The sequence below is a fragment of the Hippichthys cyanospilos genome, chromosome 15 (assembly GCF_059441005.1).
Source record: "Hippichthys cyanospilos isolate Australia breed blue-spotted pipefish chromosome 15, RoL_Hcya_1.0, whole genome shotgun sequence".
Taxonomy (NCBI): Eukaryota; Metazoa; Chordata; class Actinopteri; order Syngnathiformes; family Syngnathidae; genus Hippichthys; species Hippichthys cyanospilos.
The window spans coordinates 11727480-11751557 of record NC_142383.1 but is presented as its reverse complement, the minus strand read 5'-3'; the positions used below and the strand labels follow the sequence as shown (position 1 = coordinate 11751557).

The window sequence follows — 24078 nt, the reverse complement described above, 5'->3', positions numbered from 1 at the left end:
CATAGTGGAAATTTAAGTTAAAAAAATGTTGCTCTTCAAACATTTTTTAAGGTTGGTGATTCATAATGAAATGGAAATGCATTGTTTTACGTGTTATTTGATCTCCTGTGCTTAAAATTGTTTTTGACAAAGCAAAATGAATTTTGTGTGACCGAAATGATATTGCACAACTTTTTTTTTTTAAATTCCGGTCGAGATGGGAAGCAAAAAGAAGCAAGTTTAAATAATGTAGTTGCACAAGCGTGCACACCCTCTCATGACTGGCAATGTGGCCATGCTATGAGATAATCACATTCAAACTCACTTGCACTTAGAGTGGGAGTCAGGATATACTTGTCATCATTTAAAGTGCCTCTGAGAAATCTCACATATATTTGAAATAATGCCGTCACCACCATTCTTCATTGTAAGTGTGGTTTTCTTTTGGTGATGACCAGTTGTTGTTAATTTCAAACATACATTTTGGAATTATTGGCCAAAAGGTTAAACCTTGGTTCCAGTGAACAATAACAAATTCTTCACATTTGGGCCAAAGTTGCGGCCAGACAAACAGAGAGTTAACAAAAACAATTGCAATTGTTTTGCTTGTTTTTGCTTGATATTGGTGATGGCTGCTCAACAGACTGCAATACTCCGTTGTCTCCCTTTGCAATGTCAGGTTTGTGTGTATTTTCCCTCATGGCTGGAGGGCTGTTGCATATTTTAGCAATGTGGAGTGCCGACCACTTTTGAGTTGTGAGGTTGTGACAAGGAAGGTTTATTATACTCTTCTTATTCCCCTTTTGTTTTTTTTTCCCCCTTTGTCAAACCAGCTATTTGCTCTGCCTGTGGGAGCTTAATATGTTTTGCCGCAATCCGCATATCAGCTAAAGATGATAGATTGTGCCTTTCAAACACTTACCGAGATGTAAAAAAAAACAAAACAAAAAAAAAAAACACCCAGAGGAGCGTTTTGTATGTTAATCTAACACTTAAGTTTTTAATGAGTTCAAGCGGCCTTTTGTTTTGCTAAAGCAAAAAGCTAAACAAATTCTGCTCTCACTTCTTCATGGGAGAATGTGGCTCAAGATGAACTTTATTCACTTCAAAAAGGCCTTATAGCCTTTACAGGAAAATACCAGGGGGTGGAAAATATCTCAAATTTCATGGAATTTCTGGTATGTTCCACAGTTTGTTCAAAAATCTGTATGGATGTTGTTCACTCTTCTTTTCACACTGGCTACTGGCTATGTCATGAAGTGCAAAATGGAAATTTACAGGTCAACGTGGGCATCGAATGGACTGGTTCTCAAAGGCTATATTTTGAATGAAGGCCTCAATGATGCCGGTTGCAGAGACAGTTTTACAGCACATGCAACATATTTGATCATCTTTTTGTTCCTGTAAAGCTGGAGGTCATCAACAACATTGCTTCTCCATTAACAACAAAATGGAAAATGTCTGCAAATATTTTGAAGCTCGGACATCAAAGGGGGAAAACTCACAAGATCACTTCAGAATAGAATTGCTAATGAAAAATGATGCCTGAAAATGTACTCATCAGTAACACTTGAGAGAGTAAATGAAGACATCACCCAAACTTTCATTCTTCAACATAAAACGCGTTGGCCACTCAGTTGTATGAAGGCAGTTTTATGACTTATAGTTTGATAAAAACAGAATTCAGGAATTCAATCAAATGTTCCTCCAGTCAGAATCAGGCATCAGACAGACATGATCTAATTTTGGGAGAAGCATGATGGTCAAGTCTGATCATCAATTCAAGATTGTCGTTGAAAATATACATGCATTTATTGCTACAACCCACACCATTTAAAACTCACTCGAATTATATCTTCTGTTTTCCTAAGCATGTACAAAGAGGCCTTTATTAAAAAAAAAAAAGGAATGTGCTATAAAATGAGCTAAAAGATTCTGACACCATATATATATATATATATATATATATATATATATAAAAGATTCTGACACCATATATATATATATATATATTACGTTAATATGAAGACAAAATGGAAAATTCAGGTTTTATTTATTGCATTGCTGTTGTTGATTGTATCCTCAAACACAAAACGCACTTATCCGCATACAGATTTGAATCAATGCGCCAGTCAAGTGTATGTGATGGAGATGGAAATCCACTTTGAGAACTATGAACCTGATTGTCGGAGAGTAAAACACATGGGGGACGGCTTCAAATAATAATGCAGAGAGATGAGGAGACAACTTTGGGAATAGTAGAAAAAAAAATGAAGCTTGCTGAATATGTGCTTCACTGCGGGAGGCTCCCTGTTGGCGCTAAGCAAAGTGCACACTGGCGTGCTAACACAAAGTGACGCCTCGCTATGTGGTCAGGGTAAGAGAATGGGATGCAGCTGATCTGTTATGAGTGGATCGTTGCCACAGCTGATGCATTTGACGTGGCACCAGTAGGTCTGAAACAATACAGTTTGCCAAAGTTAAGGTTCATTCTGTACGTATCTTGATTTCAGACTAACCATTCAGTTCCCTAATTGACTTTTTGTTGATGAAACATATATATATATATATATATATATATATATATATATATATATATTGATGAATAGCTGTGTTTAAGGAAGATTATTCCCCCAAACACTTTCAAATGTTAGCATTACACTGCATTCATACTCAGACTTTAGCAGTGGTAGTTCATCCCACTTTTGTGATTATGATGGTTCACCCCAAAAATATAGACGATTTGGCAGTCGTACAGACAAACAGCAACGCTGACTTCCTACTGCGTTGGCATGGATTTAACCTCTCTGCATGGCAAGCAGGATGAGAGCAAGCTCTGGCAAGGATGCCTCCCTGCAATCAAGCTGCTCAATTTCAAGTGTCTGTGCCGCCATTGTTGCGTTCATAGGCAGATTTAGCAAAAATGAATACGATGGTCACCGGATTGTGCGAGTTACAGAATAATATCTCATATTAGGCAGCATGACGGAGACATTGGTGGTCAAACTGTAACTTGACACCTTTGAAAAATGTCCTATTACTGAGAGTCTATTTTTAGAAACTCATTTCCCTTAAATAGTATATTTCTTTCTCACTTCCCTTTTCCTTTTTGGAATCTGAAATACCCCTGTTTTTTTTTTTTTTTTTTTTTTCCCCAGCACTTCTATTCATGATACTGTAAAAGGGCAAACGGTGGATTGGTTTCCACCATTTGCCATATCCTGTTCAGTAGTTTTTGTTCATATAGATTACAGGTTTATTAAAAATAAGAGGAAAAAGTAGCAATCAGTTTATCTGTTGAGGTGACATAATACATTTTAACACTACCTAGGTGTCTAACTGCATCTGGTGATAAAATACCCAGAGAATCAAGAATAACAACGCTATTTTTAAGTTTTTTTTTTTCTTTTTGTAAAAAAAAATAAATACATGCAAAAGGAATCTACTGTAGTTTGATTTGAAAGGAGGAAAAATATCAGTAAAATTTGGTGTACCTGTATTCATAAATATGAACCCATGCAGTTTATATTTACATGAATTGTATTTGTTGACTGGTCGGACTTGAAAGTAAGAAAAATTGTAAGAAAAGTAGCGACATGAACCTGCAGTAGAAAAAGTTATGGTTATAAATGAAAATCTTCGATGTAGTAAAGCCACAATAACCGGACCGTGATCTAGTGATGGAACTTTGTATGAGCAATTGAAAAGGCAACCTTAATAAAATATCACTTTTAAATTATCTCATGCTGATTTACCCATTCAGTTATGTAGGGAGCAGAATGTGTTGCCATTGTATTTTGTAGACCAAAGCACAAATCACAAGTAAATGTCTTGTGATCTATAAAATAAATAACAGTGTACTTTATCATCATTGCTTCGCTCTGCAGATTTAAATCGGTTTTATTATATCGGAACCTTTTAATCCTCACCAGAATTATTCATGCAGGGGGCATCATCACTTTGGGAGAAGAAAATTGAATGAGTAAACCTTTAAAAATAGTTGTAAAACTCCTATAGAAAATCAATCGACAAGAGCTGTAGATGCGAAATTAGATTTGATATTTGACAGTAAAATGAATCCAAGAAGCCAAAAATAATGAAAACTCAAAGGAATAGCCTCACAGATCTTATTACGATTTTCCCACCCTGTAAAGCTAAATTGGATTTCATAGATGCTCACTTACTTAAGGGCCCGATGAATAATGATCGATTCGGTGGGCTAATGAGTTGCAATAAATTGGGCAAAAGACAGGTTGATGCCATAAAAAAAAAAGAAAAAGGAATAGCAAGCTGACATCAAACGAGCATAAGATTTTGAAGCATTGCTTTCTGTCTGCTCCAAAAAAGCATTAGATGAATATAAATGATTGGGGTTTCTGTTGTACAACATCAATTTAAATTCATTGCTTGTCTTTGGCTGGGGAAGCATTCCGTGCCATAGTTCATAGCCTACGTAAAGCGCTAAGATTGACTTGGCTTATCCACTGTTGATGAATTAAGACAGCATACTCGGAAAGGAGTCCTGTCGTTAGTCTGAGAATGACTGGTGATGTCATGTGCAACTATTGTCATCACTTTTTAAAAACAGGTGAGGTAGATTAACTCCTGCCTGTCCTAATTGATATTTGATAAAAAGGAGTGAACATTTTACCCTTTACTTGGACCCTTTTGTCCGATAGTCTAAACATGCAAAAACGGCCTTTATTAGGCACACATTTTTCTATTTTTAAGTCCTATACAGGCAAGAATGTTCAGAATTGACCTCATTCATGAAAGCTATACTTTTACATTTTTTCCCAATCAATCCCAGGTACATATTTATATGTCTTTCTTTTTTTTCTTCAAGTGTTTGATGAAAGATGTTTCTAAAAACGGCTGGTCCTGAATTAAGGACTAACATAGTTGGTAACTATGGGTAATTGGGTGATTTTCATTCACTACAATTGACTACTATAGACATAAAAAATTCATATTAACAAGGCTAGCAGTGAATATGTCAGTGTTGACCAAATCACCACAAATATATTCTTACCACAGCAACCACACAATGCTATTTTTTTGTTTTTAACAGCCTCTTGTGCAGCCATTTTTCTACCAAGCCACAAAATCATCAAGGTTCTCAACAGCTTTTTTGCAAATCTACTTTTCATTTTCATTGTCATTTTTTTCCCACTATCTGTGCATGATGTCTTATAGTATGCGTTGGCGGTGAAATTGGGTTTGTACACTGACGATAAGCCTCTTAGGTAAATACACTCTCACGCCAAGTTGACTTGTGTACCCAGCCCCTCGTATTGTTTAGTGACAATGGGGAGAATAACAACAATGGGGCATTAAGGGAGTGGGATTACAGTCTTTGGAGTGTTATTAGTTTAGTCTTTTTTTTTTTTTTTTAATTCTAGCTAAGGGAATTGACATGGTTTTCAAGACTTAGGGGACATTTAGATTGATGTGGATGAACTGGCCATTGTATCTCAGTTGACTTCAACTCCTTGTTGTTGTTGTTTTTTTTTTTTTTTTTCACTCAACTCAGCAATGCGGCAAGAAACAAAGTGTGAATAGGGCTATTAAGTTTCCTCTCTCCTTCATAAAACCTTATGATTATATTTTATTAGTCATGACCTATGGCCGTAGACACGCTGGACGCATTATCCCGTACCTTAACGATGGTTAGAATACTGTACGTTCAATGAATGAAAACAGTTGTGACTAACATTGGTGGTGGATCTTGTAATCAGGCCTTTTTTTTCCCCCTAATTAAAAATATATTAGCATTTGTTTTTATTTCAATGTCAAAACACAGATCGTTTCATGTTTCAGTTTGTTAGCGGGTACAAAGCGGGATCAGTGTAATTTGTGCTAAACCCATCCACCGCGTCCAACCTCTTTGTTGTGTTTCAGACAGCAGAATTCTGCAGAACATTAGCTAGGAGTGTTCTTTCTCCATGGCAATGAAGGCTAAAATGAAAAGGAAAATATTGAAGTGCTTTGGTTTTCAATCTAGGTCATAACATTGAGATTTTTTTTTTCTTTTTTCCCCAAAACATCCCTTGCCAGACGTCATATATGATTGAAAGTCTTCATCATTTCATAGCCAGCTCCTTTTATATATATTGATTTTTTTTTCTTTTTTTAATTCACTCGGAACCTACACCATCAAGCGCAAATTCCAACTCTTCCTATTACTTTGATAGCACAGCCACTAATGGAAACACATTTTTCACAAACATTTTATTGGATTTCAAATAACCTTGCCCAGTTTGTACTAAGTACCAAGATAAGATAAAATAATCCTTTATTGATCCCCACAGGGGAAATACAAAAGTAGGTCCCTGTGCAAGTTTCAGGTGAAAAAAAAAGAAAATATTGCCCAATTCAAACACAATCTTAGACATCATTATAAGATGTATTAAGTTTGATTCTCTTGCACTTTTGTTTTTGCTGTTGACTTTCTTCAGCTCCCAGAAAACTTGAATGTATGTTAGAATCCTTCCTGTGACTGCTCAAGTCCTTCTGAGTTTACACAGCATTAATCCCTCTTTATTTCGCCTGTTAACTTATATCAGTCCTTCTCAAATAGTGGGGTACATCCCCTTGGGTTGGTGCGAGGCCATGCCAAGTGGGGTGCTGTATGACCCCAAGGGGCAGGCTTGAAAAAAAAAGCATAAAAGTTAACATTTGTTGAAAGTTTATGTGTTGCTTTTTTTTCTTCTGTTAATGACGATATTTTAGTTATCATCTTTTTTTTTTTTAAATAGATAATGATCTTATTTACAGTCACTGTGGCAAGTGAGAGGGGTAAAATGTTTTCTCTTTTCTAGGGCGGCTTTGCAAAAAAAATCATTAAGGATCACTGGTGCATATGCTGTGCAGCATGGTTTTCTCTAGATACTTCCACTTCTTCCATGTCCCAATAACATTCATCAGTGGTTAATTGACAAGGTCTGAATTTAATTTTGAGAGGCGTTTAATCAATATGCGGTTTTAGATTGACTGAAACCACTTCCATGGTTTCGAGGTCCATGGCTCACCCACAATCCTCAGGAAAAAGTGTTACACAAAATGAATGGATGGATGGTGTGATGGGTCAAAATATATGTGGCATTTGTGTTCCTGAGTATATCCCATATCCTCACCAAAAATCTGCTGAGATGGGCTCAAGTTTACTCGTGATCTAGTGTAGCAGGATGAGCGTGATAGGAGGGGAAAAAAAAAAGAATCAATAGATGGATAAATTTTTGAGCAGGTGTTTTGATGTTGCCTTGTGTGTCTATGTTGTGCTTCCGAAAGTTTGAAAAGTTATACTTTTCTAGCTTCTCTTGGAACTGTTTGCTGTCCCTAGTGAAACTCGGCATATCGCCAGGAATGGTCAAAGCGCCTCTGGTGTGAAATTGGTTTTGCTTGCAATTCCATGATGCACACTCCTGTTGTCAACAATTGTTCACTTGACCTGAACTTGCGAAGTCCATTCTTCCAGGTTCTCACCTCTGTGGTATCAAGAAGCTCTTTTTCAAAGGGACATAATTTCTTCTTGCAACTTACTCCTTATCAATAAGTTTTATTATTATTGTTTTTGTTTACAATCAGATCTTTCCAAGTCTTTTATAAGTCCTTTTTATCAGCCTACCTCATTAGCTCCGCTATTTTCCTCTTTGGGACTCACCCATCATTATTGAGTCACTTTAAGATTTATTTATTTATTTTTTTTCATTATTTGTATGCCTTTGTGTTTCTTTTACATTTTGGGTATGATCTCACACCTTTGACTCACCTTAGACTCAGGCATGATATACAAGCAGTGCTTACTAAATGAAAGACACAAGTCTCAGGTAGGTATTTTGTGTTCTAGGAATTTTCTTATTTTGACTCATTCTGTCATAGACAAGTTTCCAAATATGAAGGCAAATCAATTGACATTTCACCAACACGAAGCATTTCCAAAATACGGACCCCCAAAATTAAAAAAAATATATAAAAAATAAAATAACTAAAAGGTGTCATTCAAAAATCCACTTTTAGAGTCAAAAAGTACGCATATGAAAGTTTTGAGTGCAGACAAGGTTAGAATACACAAGTGCACAGTTTACAGGTCAATACCTACCTGACAGCAAAATATAAGAGCACCCACATTCAGTGCTTGATTATTGGCTTCCAAAAGTAGGCTTAGCACCCTTAATTTGAAGAGCATCAATTGAAAACTGTTTGAGCTGAAACTTTGGATTCTTTCATTTGACATCGCAAGGCACTAATAGGATACAGATTTTGGAGAGCTGTCCTTGAGGAGGCTCTGTGGATTTGAATGAATATAGAATGACCATTGTGTGTCAATGCAGAGTTTCAAGCAATGAAATAGAGTGTAAACATGTGAGACCACTATTCCCTTTGAAATGACACACAAAATTTTCCAAATGCTCAGCTATTCGTTGCTTGTTGTAGTGGCCTTCCATATGGAAAAGAAAAACAATCTCATCTGAGTGACAGTTAAGTTAACGCAAGGTCACGCAGTTCTGCTGTCACCCGCCTCTGGCCCCTGGCCTCAACCCTCTCGTTGGTCAGATAGCCGTTTAAAAAGAGGAGCGTGTTGGCCACAGCTGGAGCATGACGCTTTACAGTGCGTCACTGATTTATCTCCAGCGACAAGCGACCCGACTCAGCACGCCGGCGGCATCAGTGCCATTAATCAGACAGGACACAGCCATGGCTACCGAAAACGAATTAACTATTTAAAATCAACATTGACACATTACTTAAAAGGCATAATTCGGGGGGTGGGGGGGTTCTAACTCTGGTTCTCGGTGCAAAATTATCCAAAGGTCCCTGATTGGACTGTAACGGAAAGTGAAGTTTTATAAAAGTTAAAAACTTCGCTAATTGATCATTTATGACACGACATGGTTTGATGAATTGATTGATTGATTGAAAAGGTATTGATGACAAAAGGTCATTCGACTCCATAAGCTGGTCAGGCAGTCAGGCTAACATTTTATCTACTAAATCAATTTACGTAAGGAATTTACCCCATCCCCGAATCGTGTCTGATTCGGCCTCGTCATGGATAAGGATTAGGTTTAAATGCATCATGTAATCCACCTGGGATGAAGCACTCACATTGGTTATACTTTTTTTTTATACTGTGTGTGGAGCAGAATATTAACTCATTCACTGCACTAGATGTCAAAGGACTATTTTAATTGGGATAGCGGGATTTACGGTCAAAAGGTGCGGTGGCCTACATTGTTTCAGTATTTCCTTGATTCAAGCTACTTTGACACCTTCGAAGGAAAAATGACCTCACGCAATAAATGTGTTAATGGGTTGATGTTTGAAGGGCCATAATCGAACATTTAATTGAACAGTTGACTACCCGATTGATCCCTATATTCAATAGTGAGAAGCTGATACTTTTCGAAGTGCAAATATCAAGTTGGGACTGTGGTGTGTCAACATTCTTACTTGAATACATGTACCAGTTGAGCTAGCGCTACATAGGAGTTTGAAGGTTTATTCATTTGGCAAGACAATTTCACCATGACAACAAAGAATCAACGACGGTTGAAGCTCAGCCTGCCCGTCTCTTTCTGTCTTTTTCACCACTCGGCTCCCCGGCGAGCGAGGTAATGCTCTCAGCCGCCAGCTTCACAAAGCTGCGGTCTTTCTCTCTTCCTCTGTCCAAACATATCATACGAGTGACTCACCGTGGTGACTTCTGACAGAAAAAAGCTAAAAGTCACCTCGTCGTCTTCTTCTTTGGTTGCCTTTTATGTTTCTATAATTTTGATGCATTTGCGCCATAGACTCAAAAAAAAAAAGGGCTTTTTATTGTGTTCTTTGTGGGACCGTTGTTTGATATTTGTGAGGCTATTGATTTGGATAAATCAACTGAATGTACCCAGCTGAAGTGCAATGCTAAACTGCAGGTCAGAGGTTTGAGTGGTAAATCTTGAAAAGTAGATCACCTAAGACGCATATGTAACATGGGAGGGGGGGGTTGTCACCCTGGTGCTACTGTAAGGGACGACGAACTCACGGTTTATGTTGCTGATCTTTAAGAAAGGAAAAAAAAACAATAAAAAAATCTCATTAAAGAAGCATGTTTTCCCATAAAAGAAACACTTTTCACGCAAACATATATTCAATATCGACCTGGAGGGTTAAATATGTAAGTAGTCTTGCTTTGAATGTGCACAGAGCTCATTTTAGCTTTACATGAAATCTTGTTCTATAATATTGCTATAATTGTCATTTCATCTTCTCTGTACTTCTTATCCTCACCAGGGTCACTGGGAGGGCCGAACAATTCTCATTGCAATTTTTTGATGAAAAGCAAACACAAGCAACAAATTACTTTATATTTCAACAAAACTATTAGTCTCATTTATCAAAGTGATCCATGATTAAATATGAAAGACATATTCTAAACAAGTCCAAATTTGAGAACATTTTCAAACCTTTTGGAAGAGGATTTCCAAATATATGATAATTTTGCTTGTATTTATCCCTTCCAACAAACAAGATACCAAAGAATCATTTTCTATTTTTGACGCACAAGTGTCACCCCAATGTATAGCTATAACCTTTTAGCAGTTACTCCAGTTAGCTAAGGTAGCAGCTGGCATTATTAATGACAGACAATTCGGATCTCACTGTGGACCAGCAGGAACAAACACAGCAAGTATTTGTTCTGTTTACATGATTGAAACTCCCTGACGAGTTTTAGTTCCTCTATAAAAGTACAATGATGCAGGTAATTACCTATTGGATAGCGTCTACCTATGCAGCGCATGGCCGTGATATGCTTTCGTGAACACTCATCTAGTAGAATTACTGTCTGTAAAGAAAAAAAAAAAGACATTTTCATTAATATAGTGACAGGTCTATAAATAAACGGCAACATAAAAAAAAAACATAGGTTAAAGATTGTTTTTTTTTTTTTTACTATGTTCTTTTCGCTGGCACGAGTCTAAAACTATATTCTAATTCTAATTAGTTAACAATAATTAATTATAGTAACCATATTTTCCCCATCATAAGGTGAAAATAAAAGCCTTTAATCTTCTCAAAAATCCACAGCGCACCCATCAATCCTTTGATCCAAAAATTTGTAAAAATAAGAGAAAAAACATTCAGAGAAGAATTCCCTTGTTTTTTCGACCGCGTGTTTGAGACTTTTAATAACTGCAGCAATAAACCGCATCATCGAGACTGTGTGTAATAACACAGTGCACCGTATGGTGCAGAAAATACGGTGATGTTGCATTTGTAGAATAAAAAAATTGGCCCATTTTAATATATCTCCGGGGCGGCCATTTTGTTGCTCAGGTAACACCCAGTAACGTAGGTCACATGCCCTAATTGAGAGAACAGTCATGATCGGTTTTATTTGAACAACTATGCATTCAATTTTGGGTGACTGCCAGTGACAAAATGGCTGCCCCTAGAGATGTTTTATTTTTATTTTTTTTAAATAAGCAGTTTTGACATTTCATTCATATAACAAATGAAATCACGATAAGAAGGCTATGTATAGACGAGTTGGGGGTCACATCAAAGATTTTATTGGAAAAAAAAACAAACAAAAAAAACTTTGCTCACAGATACTCAGTAACAGCCAAGCTTAGCTTGCAAATGTTATTGTCTGATACTGCTTGACAAAAAGTTATTGGAGCAACTGTGATGTTTTTCAGTAGTAAAATGTCCACAAGTATGATGATTAAAAATGGGCGGATTTTGCTTTTTAATCCATATTTCACCATATCAATCTGAATGCCACGTTTGACGATTGAGACTACTGTAAATACTCGATTTACCCTTAAAAAAAAAAAATGAGCAGGCTTCCTCTCAACTCATTTAATTTTTGCGGTTCCAGTGCACTCAACTTTTTCCATATGAGCAATATTTCCACAGAAGTAGCCAAAGCAAAGGATTAGCCTTTACTAATGTATGTTTTACTACAGCGTATCCACCCACGTCGGCACTGGCGGACGAACGCCTCCCCTCATCTGCTGACAAGCTTTACTTTATCCTAAGAGTCACTGAGAAAGATGTGGAATCAGACGAGGTCTTGTTAATGGGATTGTTGTCTCTTCGACGACATCAATGCACTCGGCGGATAAGGGGATTGTTTATTCCGTTAATATGTCACTTTAAATACATTAGGAGTAGTAGGCTTTGGCACGTTGCCTTGCTAATCCACAAAAGCACCGGAACCCACGTGGGTATAGATTTGCGCATAATTTACTCTATAACAGTTTTTCCTAACATTCGTTAATGATGCTCATTACCTGTAGTAAACCAGCATTATGTTCTGAATTAATTGCATATCACAAGGTACGGTGGGGCAGCTATGGCCTATGTATGTGTGCGGAATTTTAATGATGGAAAATGACCTTGAACAATGGGCGCACGTGCACATAAACAACTGCAAGTCAGTGTCTTTTACATGTTAACGAGAGACTTTTCAGGTCTGGCTGAAAAGCAACCAACTGTTTGTTTGGAACTTGCCAATGCATTTTTTTCCCTCTGCGCTGTAATCAAATACCCACTTTATGTGTGTTTTTTTTGTTTGTTTAAATAATTATTTGATAACTCATCTTTTATAGAGTTGCCCTCCAACAGTCAAAATTCTTTGTCAACAGGGCTGTTTGTCGTCACATTAATGCATCAGGAATTTCCCTTTTCACCAGATATACTTTTACATCCAATATCTTAATCCTGCCTTGATACAAAGACTCCTTTTAAGAGTTGAATGTATGTTTGCTAAGCTGTAATAACTGTCTGAGATTATATATATATATATATATATATATATATATATTGGGATCCATAAATTGTCTTTTGTCTGTGTGTTTGCTTGTGTTGCTCAATATTCACTCTCTTGCCTTGTTACTGTAGTCATCTTCACTCAAAAGGATGCACACATGCTTGTGCACACACACACTTTTTTTTTTTTGCTATTGTAGTGGGGACATCCCATTGATTTTTTTTTTTTTTTTTAATATTCCAAACCCCTCAACCTTTCCTTAAACATCACAGCAGCTTGACTAAATATAATCCTTACCCTAACACAGTGTTTCTCAATTATTTTTTTGCAAAGCCCCCCTACAATAGAGAAAACATTTGGTACCCCCACTCACTACGCCAACCGTAAACAAGAATATTATAGTTAAAAATTGTATAAGTATACCTAAAACCTTATCCTTTTTAACAGTGACAAAATGAATATGCAACATAAACCGATGTACAACAACTGTGAACTTTGTTTTTAAGGCATCTATACAGACAGGTTAAAGGTTATTATGAGCAGAAAATACCCAAGTGCATCATAGTCCCTAAATAAAAAACAAAAAGAAAGATGCCAATCATTAATTTATCAAAATTACACTTCACATGGCAAAAACAAACCTTTGACCCTGAGGTCATCCATGGCCCCACTGGCATCACTTCACCCCCCAAAAAATCAAGGGCAAACTCATCCACATTCACTCACACACTAGAAGTGGAATAGCTTTTGAAAAATTTCAGTATTTACTTTCCCATTTCCCAGTCATGTTCACATGTATCCTCCATTCACAAGCACATATTTTTATTCGTTTTTATTTGATTTGTTTGTCTTTACCAGTTCAGATCAATGATACCTTGTGATTTGAACTGATTTTTCAAAAACTATTTTACACGATTTAGTACGTAAAAAAATGCACAATGCAGCACTTGTCCTTCTCGCTTTTGACTAATTTTCAGGAAATTTGCTAGGTAGATGGTGTGGAATATTTGCCTTTTTTACGGCACCCACAGCTACTGCCACATCTCATGTGACGTTTGTAAAATGGTGAGTCACTGTCTGAAAATATGATTGCTTTTCTGTCAGAGGCGCTCGGTTCTGCAGCAGAGCAGCTGCTGCTTAGATTGGCCACAGTAGGTGCTGCGCTGGGGATTGGGAGTGGGCCTCCCTGATAAGGCGGGAGTGGCCTCTGGTTAGCAGAAATTAAAGAATCCACAAGCAGAAGGGGATTGTTATGGAGTTCTTTCCACTCCCTTTTTTTTTTTCCTGTACTGCATCAGGCACCAGACCTTTATCTTCTGAATACCCGCTGTAAAAGCTAAAATAATTAAAATGTACATATTGTAAACTTGTGGAGCGAAATACTCGATAAAAAATACAATTATATCCAACAATTGTATCTTTCTTCTACAGTTTATATCCACTATACGGTTTACGTTCTGGATAGCCGTTTGTTTTTACAACAAAGATATGTTTGTATATTAGAACAAAACAAAACATAAAAACCTATCATTATGCCACTGTTACACCAATATTTCCATTTTTTTTTCCCCCTGTATTCTACATTTTTTTTTTGGCTCCAAATATAATTAATCGGACTCGACTTGATATAAACAAACAGAAAAAAAACATAGCTTTTTGTCTACTAGGGCCACATCTATTAATCGTCTAATGGCCCGTCAAACATCAGACAAAAATAAAAACTTTACACTGGTGATGTATTCACTGACTGCTCACAATGTGGGAAATATGAAGCACGCTCAACTTAAAGCACAAAATAATATATCTCGTGTATATGAACTCAAGAAAATATGATGTTTACAAAAGATGACAATCTCTTTTGCTCTAGTTTTTACATTGTTGCCAGAATATCGGTGCATTTTATACATTGTAAAATACCAGAATTTGACGCCGAAATTAAGGGTGCGTCTTATACACAGGTGTGTCTCATATTTGAGGAATTCCGGTAATCAGTCGACTGATCAGTAATTGGGCATTTTTCTTGTCTAAAATAAGCCTCATCAGTCTCAAAAAAAATCTACATCGTTTGGGCTCTAATCTCACCAATCAATCCATGTTGGTAATCCAACGATGAGAATGTATGAACCCCACGGTGGCGAATTTGCAGTTTTATTTTGTGTTTTGTGGATCCACAATACGCCCGTCACAAGTGACTGACATTCCGAGAATTGGCAATACAAAGCCAGGATGAAATCCCCAATAGTTTGTACTCTTGTTTTATACTTCTCTCTCCCCTTTTTGCGACCTCTCTGTCACCGTCCCTGTATTCTTGATGAATCCGTCACTTTGCCTCCCCCTCAAATGAATTATTGAAACTTCACTTGCTTTCTGTGCTGTCAGGAGTCAGCGCTATAGGCAGACTCAACCTGCAAAAACACGCTATGCCACGTATGTGATGACACGCCACCGAGCGCCCTCGGGGTACCAGCCTTCATCCCGGTAAACGTCGATGACGCGGGCTTGTTGCCGAGCTGACAAACTGTCACAGAGCTGTCGGTCTCGAACAATCGGCGATCGTCAGTACTATGATCACCTTTTACGCAGAGGAACGTCGGCCCATTGGGAACCCGTGTCGTCGCGTGTGGGCGGGCAAGTTGTTATGCACGCATGCATACAAACCGCAGCGATTCGTCTTGTCGGGAGCTGATGCCGAACACTTGAGCCGGCGCCGCCGCGATTTTTCAACATGCCCTCTGATTATACCTGACAATCCCTGCTGATCTCTGACTTGATCCTAGCAGAAATGTGTAGTAAATGCTCTAAATTTGAAACCCTCCCCATCCCAGTGAGAACAGGAGAAGGGCACTTAGCAAGGTCAATGTGAAATAAAAGACTTCAGCAACTCCGCTCCACTAGGTTTAATGAAAACTGACCTTGGTTTGAAGTTGCAACCCGTCAGAGTTGCCAGAGGATTTCTCTATATCTTGATGCCCTCTGCACAATGTTGGGATATGCATAGTAATGGATTCATCGATCGTTAAGTATCGATCAGTTTTGAAATTGAAATCGATTAATTGAAACTGACAACATGGCTGCAACAACCTGGCTTTATTCTCTTTCAGTTTGCTTGTTGGCGCATTTGAATATATATATATATATATATATATATATATATATATATATATATATATATATATATATACACAGTGGTACCTCGGTACTCGACCATAATCCGTTCTGAGGTGGTGGTCGAGCACCGATTTGTTTGAACACCGAAAGCAATTTTCCCATAAGAAATAATGGAAAGTATGTGTGCACAAGTAAATGTGCACAAGCAGTACATGATAAAGATAAAGATGAATAAAGCATTATAAACCATTTTGTATAATTTACTTACGTTTTGGAGAGTGGTTGATGGCATACAGGAATGGATGTGGAGAGGACGGGAGGGAGTTACTCCTTCCATGATGACGCTAGCTAACTGCGACGCGAGGTACACCGCGTTCATATTTTGCTATAATTTCCTTCTTCGGTTCAATAGTGGTCCTCATTGTTTTCCTCTTTGCCTTCCCCTTATCACTGTCTTTCTTTGGACCCATTATTAAGGGCTAGAGCAACACGAAAAAGTTTAAATCCGGGAAGAAATACTCGAACAAACGTCTTACTCCGCTGGCGGTCTGAGTTGAACTGGCGCTTACCCGCTGGCCGAGAAGGGCCGAGGAGCGCGTTCGGGTCGGCTCGGCTCGGCTCGGCTCGGCTCGGCTCGGCTAGTCGAGCACCGAAAATCTGTTTGAGGTCCGATGCATTATCTACTTGAATTTTTTGGTCGAGCACCGATTTGGTCGAGTATAGAGGCGGTCGAGTACCGAGGTACCACTGTGTATATATATATAAAAGCAATGTTTATGAGTGGCATTGTGGTCCATAGCTACTAGTTTGTCCTTTTCGTAAAGGCAGGAATGATGTAGCGATCATGTGTTGTTTTTTCTTTTTTGTTTTTGGTTTTTTGTTTTCTTTTGTTTTTTTTAATGCAGCCATCTGTGTTGTTATTTTGGTGCATGTGGGAGGAGATGTGCACCACAAGACAAAGCTGTTCACACATCAATTGAGCAGAACTTTTGGACTTGCACAGCTGGACTTTTCCTTTTGAAGGGTTTAAAACAAAAACTCTCAGGTCAGAACAATGACAAAAATATGCATAAACTATGATCTGATTTTAAAATGATAAACTGCACTAATTTCCTATTCATATTAGTTATTTTTATTAGTTTGATTGCGGCTCCTCTCATTGAGGGGCATCTTTTTTCCTATAGTTTTCATGACATATATTCTCTGATGATCAATCCACACGTTTGTTATAGTGCTTGTCAAACTTAAGCGACTAGAGTTTTAAACCCAGATCTCGTGACCATTAGGCATGCATGCTGACCCACTCTTCTCTGACAAAGCATGAATTATCAATGATCGACATGCCGACCAAGTATTCCAAGAAAAGTTCGCTAATGCATTTCTGTTGCTTGTCCTTGGACTCAATCTGGCTTACTCACTCACACACGTGCACACACACACGCAGTGATGCACATATACACATTAATGATGGCCCTCCTAATGAATTACAAGCCTCTAGGCCACACACCTTTTATCTCATTGATATTTGGCTCACAGCCCAGTAACAGGACTAAGAAATACAAGCACACCCTCACACACACGCACTTATTTTCGTCTTTAAATGGCACTCTTGATGAACTTCCTCCATGTACATGTATAAACCAAGATATATTACAGAGCTAGACATTTGGTTCTTTGGACTTTGATATATTTTTTTTTCGACACCTTTTTTTTTCTACACCGGCAAATTATCTTTAATTTAGATCAAAGTGACACGTTATTTAAAACCATCTGAGCAACATTCCACAGCGGCATGACAGGTGTTATAGTTATAAGGCTTAGGCACATCTCACTAGCATGAACTGCTTATTTAAAGTGGGGTGGACCACCAATCCCGCCAATTGAATCGAGCAGAAAATAGCAGCTTTGCCAATGGTGGATTTGGGTTTTTACATCTTCACACACCACAAAATTTTATCATATGCTGTAGTCAGCAAAAGTGGGGAAGGTCTAGTAGGTTTATTACGATGAAGAAAATTCACCTTCTGAGCGTTACTGGGAGTAAAGAGTGATTTATTAGTAAAATAACTGTCCTGGAAACCCATAAGGCTTCTCATATTATTTTGATGTTGAAGCCATCTGAAGCTGTTACTTTGTCTTTGGAGGTATTGCAAGTTTCAAAAAAAAAAAAAAAAAGGTTATAGAAGCAGGTTCAAGATCAAGTATTTGGAGGTTAAATTTGATCAGAATATTTTCACATTTGAAGATATTGTCAGAAGCAAGCCAACTGGTATTAAACTACCTGTAAAAGCTGACGTCTTGCAACAGTTTTTTATGGCGATTCTGTATAATTGATGAATTTACCGAAGGAAGGGCATAAAATCTACAAGGGGAGAAGTATGGCCTCTACACCGAAAGCCTGCTTCCTGTGAAAACAAGCCTTTTTCCCCTTTTCATCATGCGGCACTGAATTATCGTGACATAATTCTGTTTTTGTTAAATGCATCAAACATATATACACATAAATATAAAAAAAAAAATAAAAAATAAAAATAAATAAGCAAAGACATGGAATGGTGGTTATGGAGATTAAATATATCATATGGGGCTGCAGCTATTGTATTTTTAATATTATGATATTCCACAGAAAGTTTGAGTTGAATGTTTTAGTATTACAAATAATATAACACATTTTCACTTCAATTAAGCACCAGTTTTTATACCTTTTTTAAGATTTTTTTGTTAAACATTTTTCATTAACGACTGTTGCTTGTTATTGGCTTTTTATAACATACACAATAATAGTAGGGTATATAGGTAAAATAAACATGCATCTGTAAAAATGTATGATTAGTCTGGTCTCGCTAGCCCATTCAGTTGAATAAGAATAAGTCGCCCAAATATTCCATTGAAACTTGTAATCCTTGACTCTTACAATCTTTGATTAAAAAATGATATCACAATGCAACATATTCTATGATGAGGATCAATATGCAAAGTTGACTCTCGAATTTTACCACAATTTTCTGCCTGTATCGATGTTATGTGCTATATATGTTTCTCTGAAATTTTCCCCCTTCAGTGGTCTGATCAGCCGTCTGTTTTACCCTGCCGGTAATGTAATTTTTCTGCCTATTTTTCTTTTTACGCATCGCTGTTCTCCATTAATGGCACTGACACAAAATGTGGGGTGAAGTTATCCCCGAAGGCCTAACACCCTACTTTCCTGCCCTTTTATAATTTTTTTCATTTCAACAATTAGATTATACATCACAACAGACATTTCTGGTTCCATGTCGGTATTATGCGTCATACGTTGACAGAAAGGGTTGTGTAATTGGCTCTGGAAGTTTCAATTTCAGTATTTTGCCGAGTGGAAAAATGCAGCTTCAAGAAACCGTACAGCCACAAAACTGACTTCTGTCTTTCTGATTTTAATAGAAGGGCGCGGTCATTTTCTGACAGACTCCCTCCATGTACCCTGCTTTGCGCCTCAAGGCAGCGCTCGACTTAGCCACCCCTGATGCCATAGCCTACAGTCAGTAGGTTAATAACCAACCACATTTTACGCCATTTGCCACCTGTCCCGCTGATGGATATCACAGATGTCTGCTATCTTGTCACCCGTGCGGCAAAATACTGCATCGCAAACCGCCGCATCACGTGTTTCCCACCTTGAGCTCTTTGGCTTTTTAGAAATTCTGAGTGAGATTAGCTGTTGATTCTGCCTTTGTCGGAGTCTGGGCGTCTGTTTTATGATTCGATTTATTATCTAGCTAAAGTGAAAACTATAAGATACGTTTACCTCAGAACCTTTTGTGACTCACTTTGGACAGCATGACTGGAATTCAACTGGGCCAGAAGACCTCTTCGACTTTTATTTTTTTGACAGATCGAGGAGCACTTGGAGCTGGTTCTGAGTGTTTCTTGTATCACAGAACGGCTTTGTTCCAGGACAGAGAGAACTGTGAAAGTTGACGGTGTTCAAGATGGCTTTAGAATATCAACTTTACTTCTTGTGTCTTGAGTTTGATGAAAGCACATATTTTGCTTATAATATTCACACAGATGAGCATAACATTTCAGAGGGAACAAAATAAGACAAAGCCAAACAAAAAACTCTCTAAGGGAATTATTTAATAAAGGTTATTGAGCAACACAAAATGAAGAGCTTGGTCAAAGTTTTCCTTTTTTTGAATTGGGTTACAAATTTGCCTTCATATGATGATCTAATGATTAAAAAATGGACAAAAAAATTCAGTCAGTATATTCTTAAAAGTAAATATCTCTCTTGAAGTGACATTTGAATTTTATCTTATGTCTATTGTGAATTTCGACAACTCCGGTCTTTGAGAGCCGCTATTCTACATTTTGATGTCTCTCACCTCCAACATACCCATTAAAATAATCAGCTCATCAGTAAGCTCCGCAGAAGCCTGATAAAAATCGCTGTCATTTGAATCAGGTGTAATAAGGAAGAGATATAACATACATTGAATCTATGCAGGATAGCCAGCCATGAGAACCGGTGTTGAGTTGATGAATCAGTTGCCAAGAAGTTGCTATGATTATTTATTTTGCTTTATTCTGACATACAGGATTGATATCTTCTAGTGTTTAAGCTCTAAATAATTTTTGGCTCATTGTTAGAACCTTGACAACCTCTCAAGCTGTCTTCCAAGTTTTTGTGAAGCAATTTTCTAAGCCATTTTCCCAAGTCTTGTTTTTGAATCAAGTTTACGAGTCTTCCAGGTTTCCATGTCTGAGTCTTGTTCTTGTTTCTGATGCTGGCTATAGTTATGTTTGATTGAGTATACAGACTCTACTTCTCCATCTCTTTGTGGTTCCGCATCCAAATCGAGAATGCCAATGTTCACTCAAAATCAACCCATGATCTAATTTGCAATGAATTCAAATTTAATATTTTCGGCAGAGCTTTGTCAACAAACCCTCTTTTTTTTTTTTTTTTTGCCTCTGTGGAAACTTCTTTGTCTGTTTTTTTTACCGTGGGATAAAAAGTGACAAGGTTCTGCTTAGGCAGTGACTTTCACAAGTGTGTCTTGACTTCTACTATCCCTTTTAAAACCTTTCACTTCTCTGACGTCTGCGTAATTCTGGCCCAAAGCTTACGCATTTTTATATTGACTTCAGTTGCTCTGTGATTAATGCAGATTAGACAACACGACTTTATGGAGAGATGGCGTGTCTGCAAGTGCCGCAGACAGGCAATTAATTGCTCTTGATACGGCCATTGTCTTCCCATTAGGGGATATTCTTCCATCGACAAAAACATCAGATATGATATGAAGAAAAACGTGATTCATATATTATGTATTTGGTTCATGCTTAAACCTCTTTTAATTTACTCCAACACAGACAAGTCTCCAATAATGACTCTGGCATCTTTATTGAGGTTAACGTTCAGCCGTAAATGCTCCTGAACCAAAGTTATGGCGGCTCAAATCAGATTATGCAAAGATTGTTCGACTGACATTGATGTACGGAGTTGGAAAGTAGCTTTCACAATGCTGACACTAGAAAAAAAAACCCTTGTGCGCTCTTCATGAGCCCAATCAATGAAATTGTATTTAATCGAATTCTAAACTCCTCCATTTTGTTTTGGGTTTTTTTGCCTCGCAGAGATGTCAGGAACGGGAGAAGACATTTCCCAGGTACACTGGAAGCAGCAGTGGTTGGACAACGGGACACTTTACTTTCACGTGTCCATGACAGAGTCAGAGGCTGTGGCGCAGACCACGCAGGCCTCGGCGCGAGAGCCTGTGCACATCATGCATGAACACATGCATCTACTGCACATCTCAGTTATGGTAAGTAGGAAAAAGTTACATATTCTATACACTTTCAGAAATCTTGATGATCAGGAAGAAACAGACAAAAGAAATCCTTGGAAAAATTGTTTGTCAATGCTATCTGGTTTTACAAATACGGAAAATTTTATCTGGATGTTTTAGTGATCAAAATACCTTTTGTGCTTTAAGTGATTAACATGTTTTTGGTTCAGCAGTTTTTACAGCAAACCTATTTGATTTGATCATTATACACTGTCGTTCGTGCACCTTTTTTAAGTATATGTTTGAGCAGAGGACAGTCATCTTTCTCAGGCTCCCTTTTTATGGTTATAAGGTAGGTGTTTGTATTTTCAAAATATGCCAAAGTCCATTTTAAGACAATAAAGCTGTAAATAGAATTTTCATTCGGGGAGGCAGCACTTCATGAGCATCCACCGAATCAAACTTCGGTTGTGGACAGCAGATGTATTGCATGGTGGACACGTTGCTCTATTGCGATTAACAAATATTGATAAAAATGAAAATGTTTCTCATGCTAGAATAATTCAGTCAAATATTGTAGGGATGCTCCTGCTGTTGCCATTACTACTACTACCACTCCTACTTCTGAAAAATGTTGCTTTCTGTACCCTAAACTGTCAGACATACAAAAATACTGATAAAATTAATATGACTACAACTCTTATTATTATTATTATTATACTAGTAGACTAGTAGTAGTAGTAGTAGTAGTAGTTCGTACTACAGAACTACTACTACTACTACTAGTAGACTAGTACTAATAATAATACTACTTTTACTGGCCTAAAGCATCAGACTGACCACTATTACCACTATTATGACTACTACATCTAACTACGTAGACTATTACAACTACGACTACTATGAATACTATGATAAGTAGGGGGCTGATGCAAACCTGGCTAACTAGCAGCCAGATGTGCTGCTTAAGCACATCTGCAGCATGCAGAACGCATTGTGGTCACAATTCAGGAAAAAACAGAGGTGTTGAGTTGTGACGGTCGACATGGTGTCTGTACTATTAATACAGCGACTTCTACTACTACCATTGTACAACATAATACCAATATTTTCCTTGCATTCTACCTTTCCACTATTCCTTTGATTGTTTTCTTATAAAACATTAAAATAGAAATGATTATGATAAACGTTGATGCCTTTTAAGGTTTAGTCCTTTTTCAGTCACAAACGGTTACCTCAAGTTGTCACAACCCGCTACTTGATAGCGCATTATGTTGTCACTTTGTCGCATGTCCAGGCTGGCCCTGTAGCGTGACGTGGGGACGGGACAAAGTGTGAGGAACAAGAGGAAGGCGGGAGTGAAGGAAGAGCGTCGGGGAGAAAGATTACCTGACTGACAGTTGACTGGCTAGCTGAATAGAGTCCTCACACTGCAGTCTGGCCTTGAACTGACAGTAGCAGACATAATGATGTTCACTGGAATAGCCAGAGGACACCTTCAGGCTGCTAGGCCAAACAGCCGCACTTTACCATGCCGGCTGGCGCTGGCTGATTCTTCAATGGGTTTCAGCCCCTTTACTCCTGCATTGAAATTCTGACACACTGAAACAGTTCTGCTCTTTAGACGAGACATGTTTTAGGGGACTAGGGTTTTGAATCACTTATTTCGATTTCCTCAGCGACTTCATTCCGGTGCACAGATAACACTCGTGTATATTATTTGTGGTCAGGATGTGGAATTTATCCAACTTTCCGAGACATCTTTTCACAATAGATTCCTGTTTTCACAGCCGAGGCTTAATACTAGAAAATTCCATAATCTATCACTGGTTTATGCTAATGCAGTAGTTGTCACTTTTACAGTGAATTGTTTTATTTAAAAAAAAAATAAAAATACTTGCATTTAAAATAATCAGATGAAAAAAAAACAGAAGGTAGGTTGTTACTCTTAGTCTGTTGACCACATACTGTATTTTTACATTTTTCGCAAACTACTTATGTCAGGCTCATCATTTTCTTGCTCAGTGTCTTCCTAACTTTTTTTTCGCATCCAGCACAGCCCAGAACTCTCGGGGCTATTTTTTCTTCCTTTCTTTAATTTTACGATTTTATATGCTTGAAGTGCCACTTATAAAAAGGAAAAAATCTGTTGGTCTTTTTCTTTTAGCTAAGTATATTTGAGAGCTTCCATTGCGCTGGAATTCATTAGAAGGTAAAACAAATGTGTTTTCAAGGAAAAAACAATTGAACATTGCCAGCTCTCGTGTATGAATCAGACCCTATGAATATTAAGTGACATTCCTAGAATTGTTTTGTGTGGAAAACAAATACTATTTATTTATTTATTTATTTGTTAACCATAGCCTAATTGAAAATTGCGTTATACGTCAAGATAAGACAATAAGGGGATGAAGGATTGGATGTAAATTTACCTTCTGATAGACTGCGGCAGCTAACAAG

General features: G+C 37.6%; 1 protein-coding gene across 3 annotated transcripts in view; it reads left to right on the top strand.

The window, feature by feature from the left end:
* astn2 (astrotactin 2) overlaps positions 1–24078 on the top strand; it is a 217083-nt gene that overhangs the window by 16216 nt on the left and 176789 nt on the right. For all 3 annotated transcript variants that reach the window (XM_088435029.1, XM_088435030.1, XM_088435027.1), the window contains exon 2: positions 21467–21654. In XM_088435029.1, coding sequence (XP_088291155.1) covers positions 21467–21654 — 188 coding nt within the window. The remainder of the gene's footprint in view (positions 1–21466; positions 21655–24078) is intronic.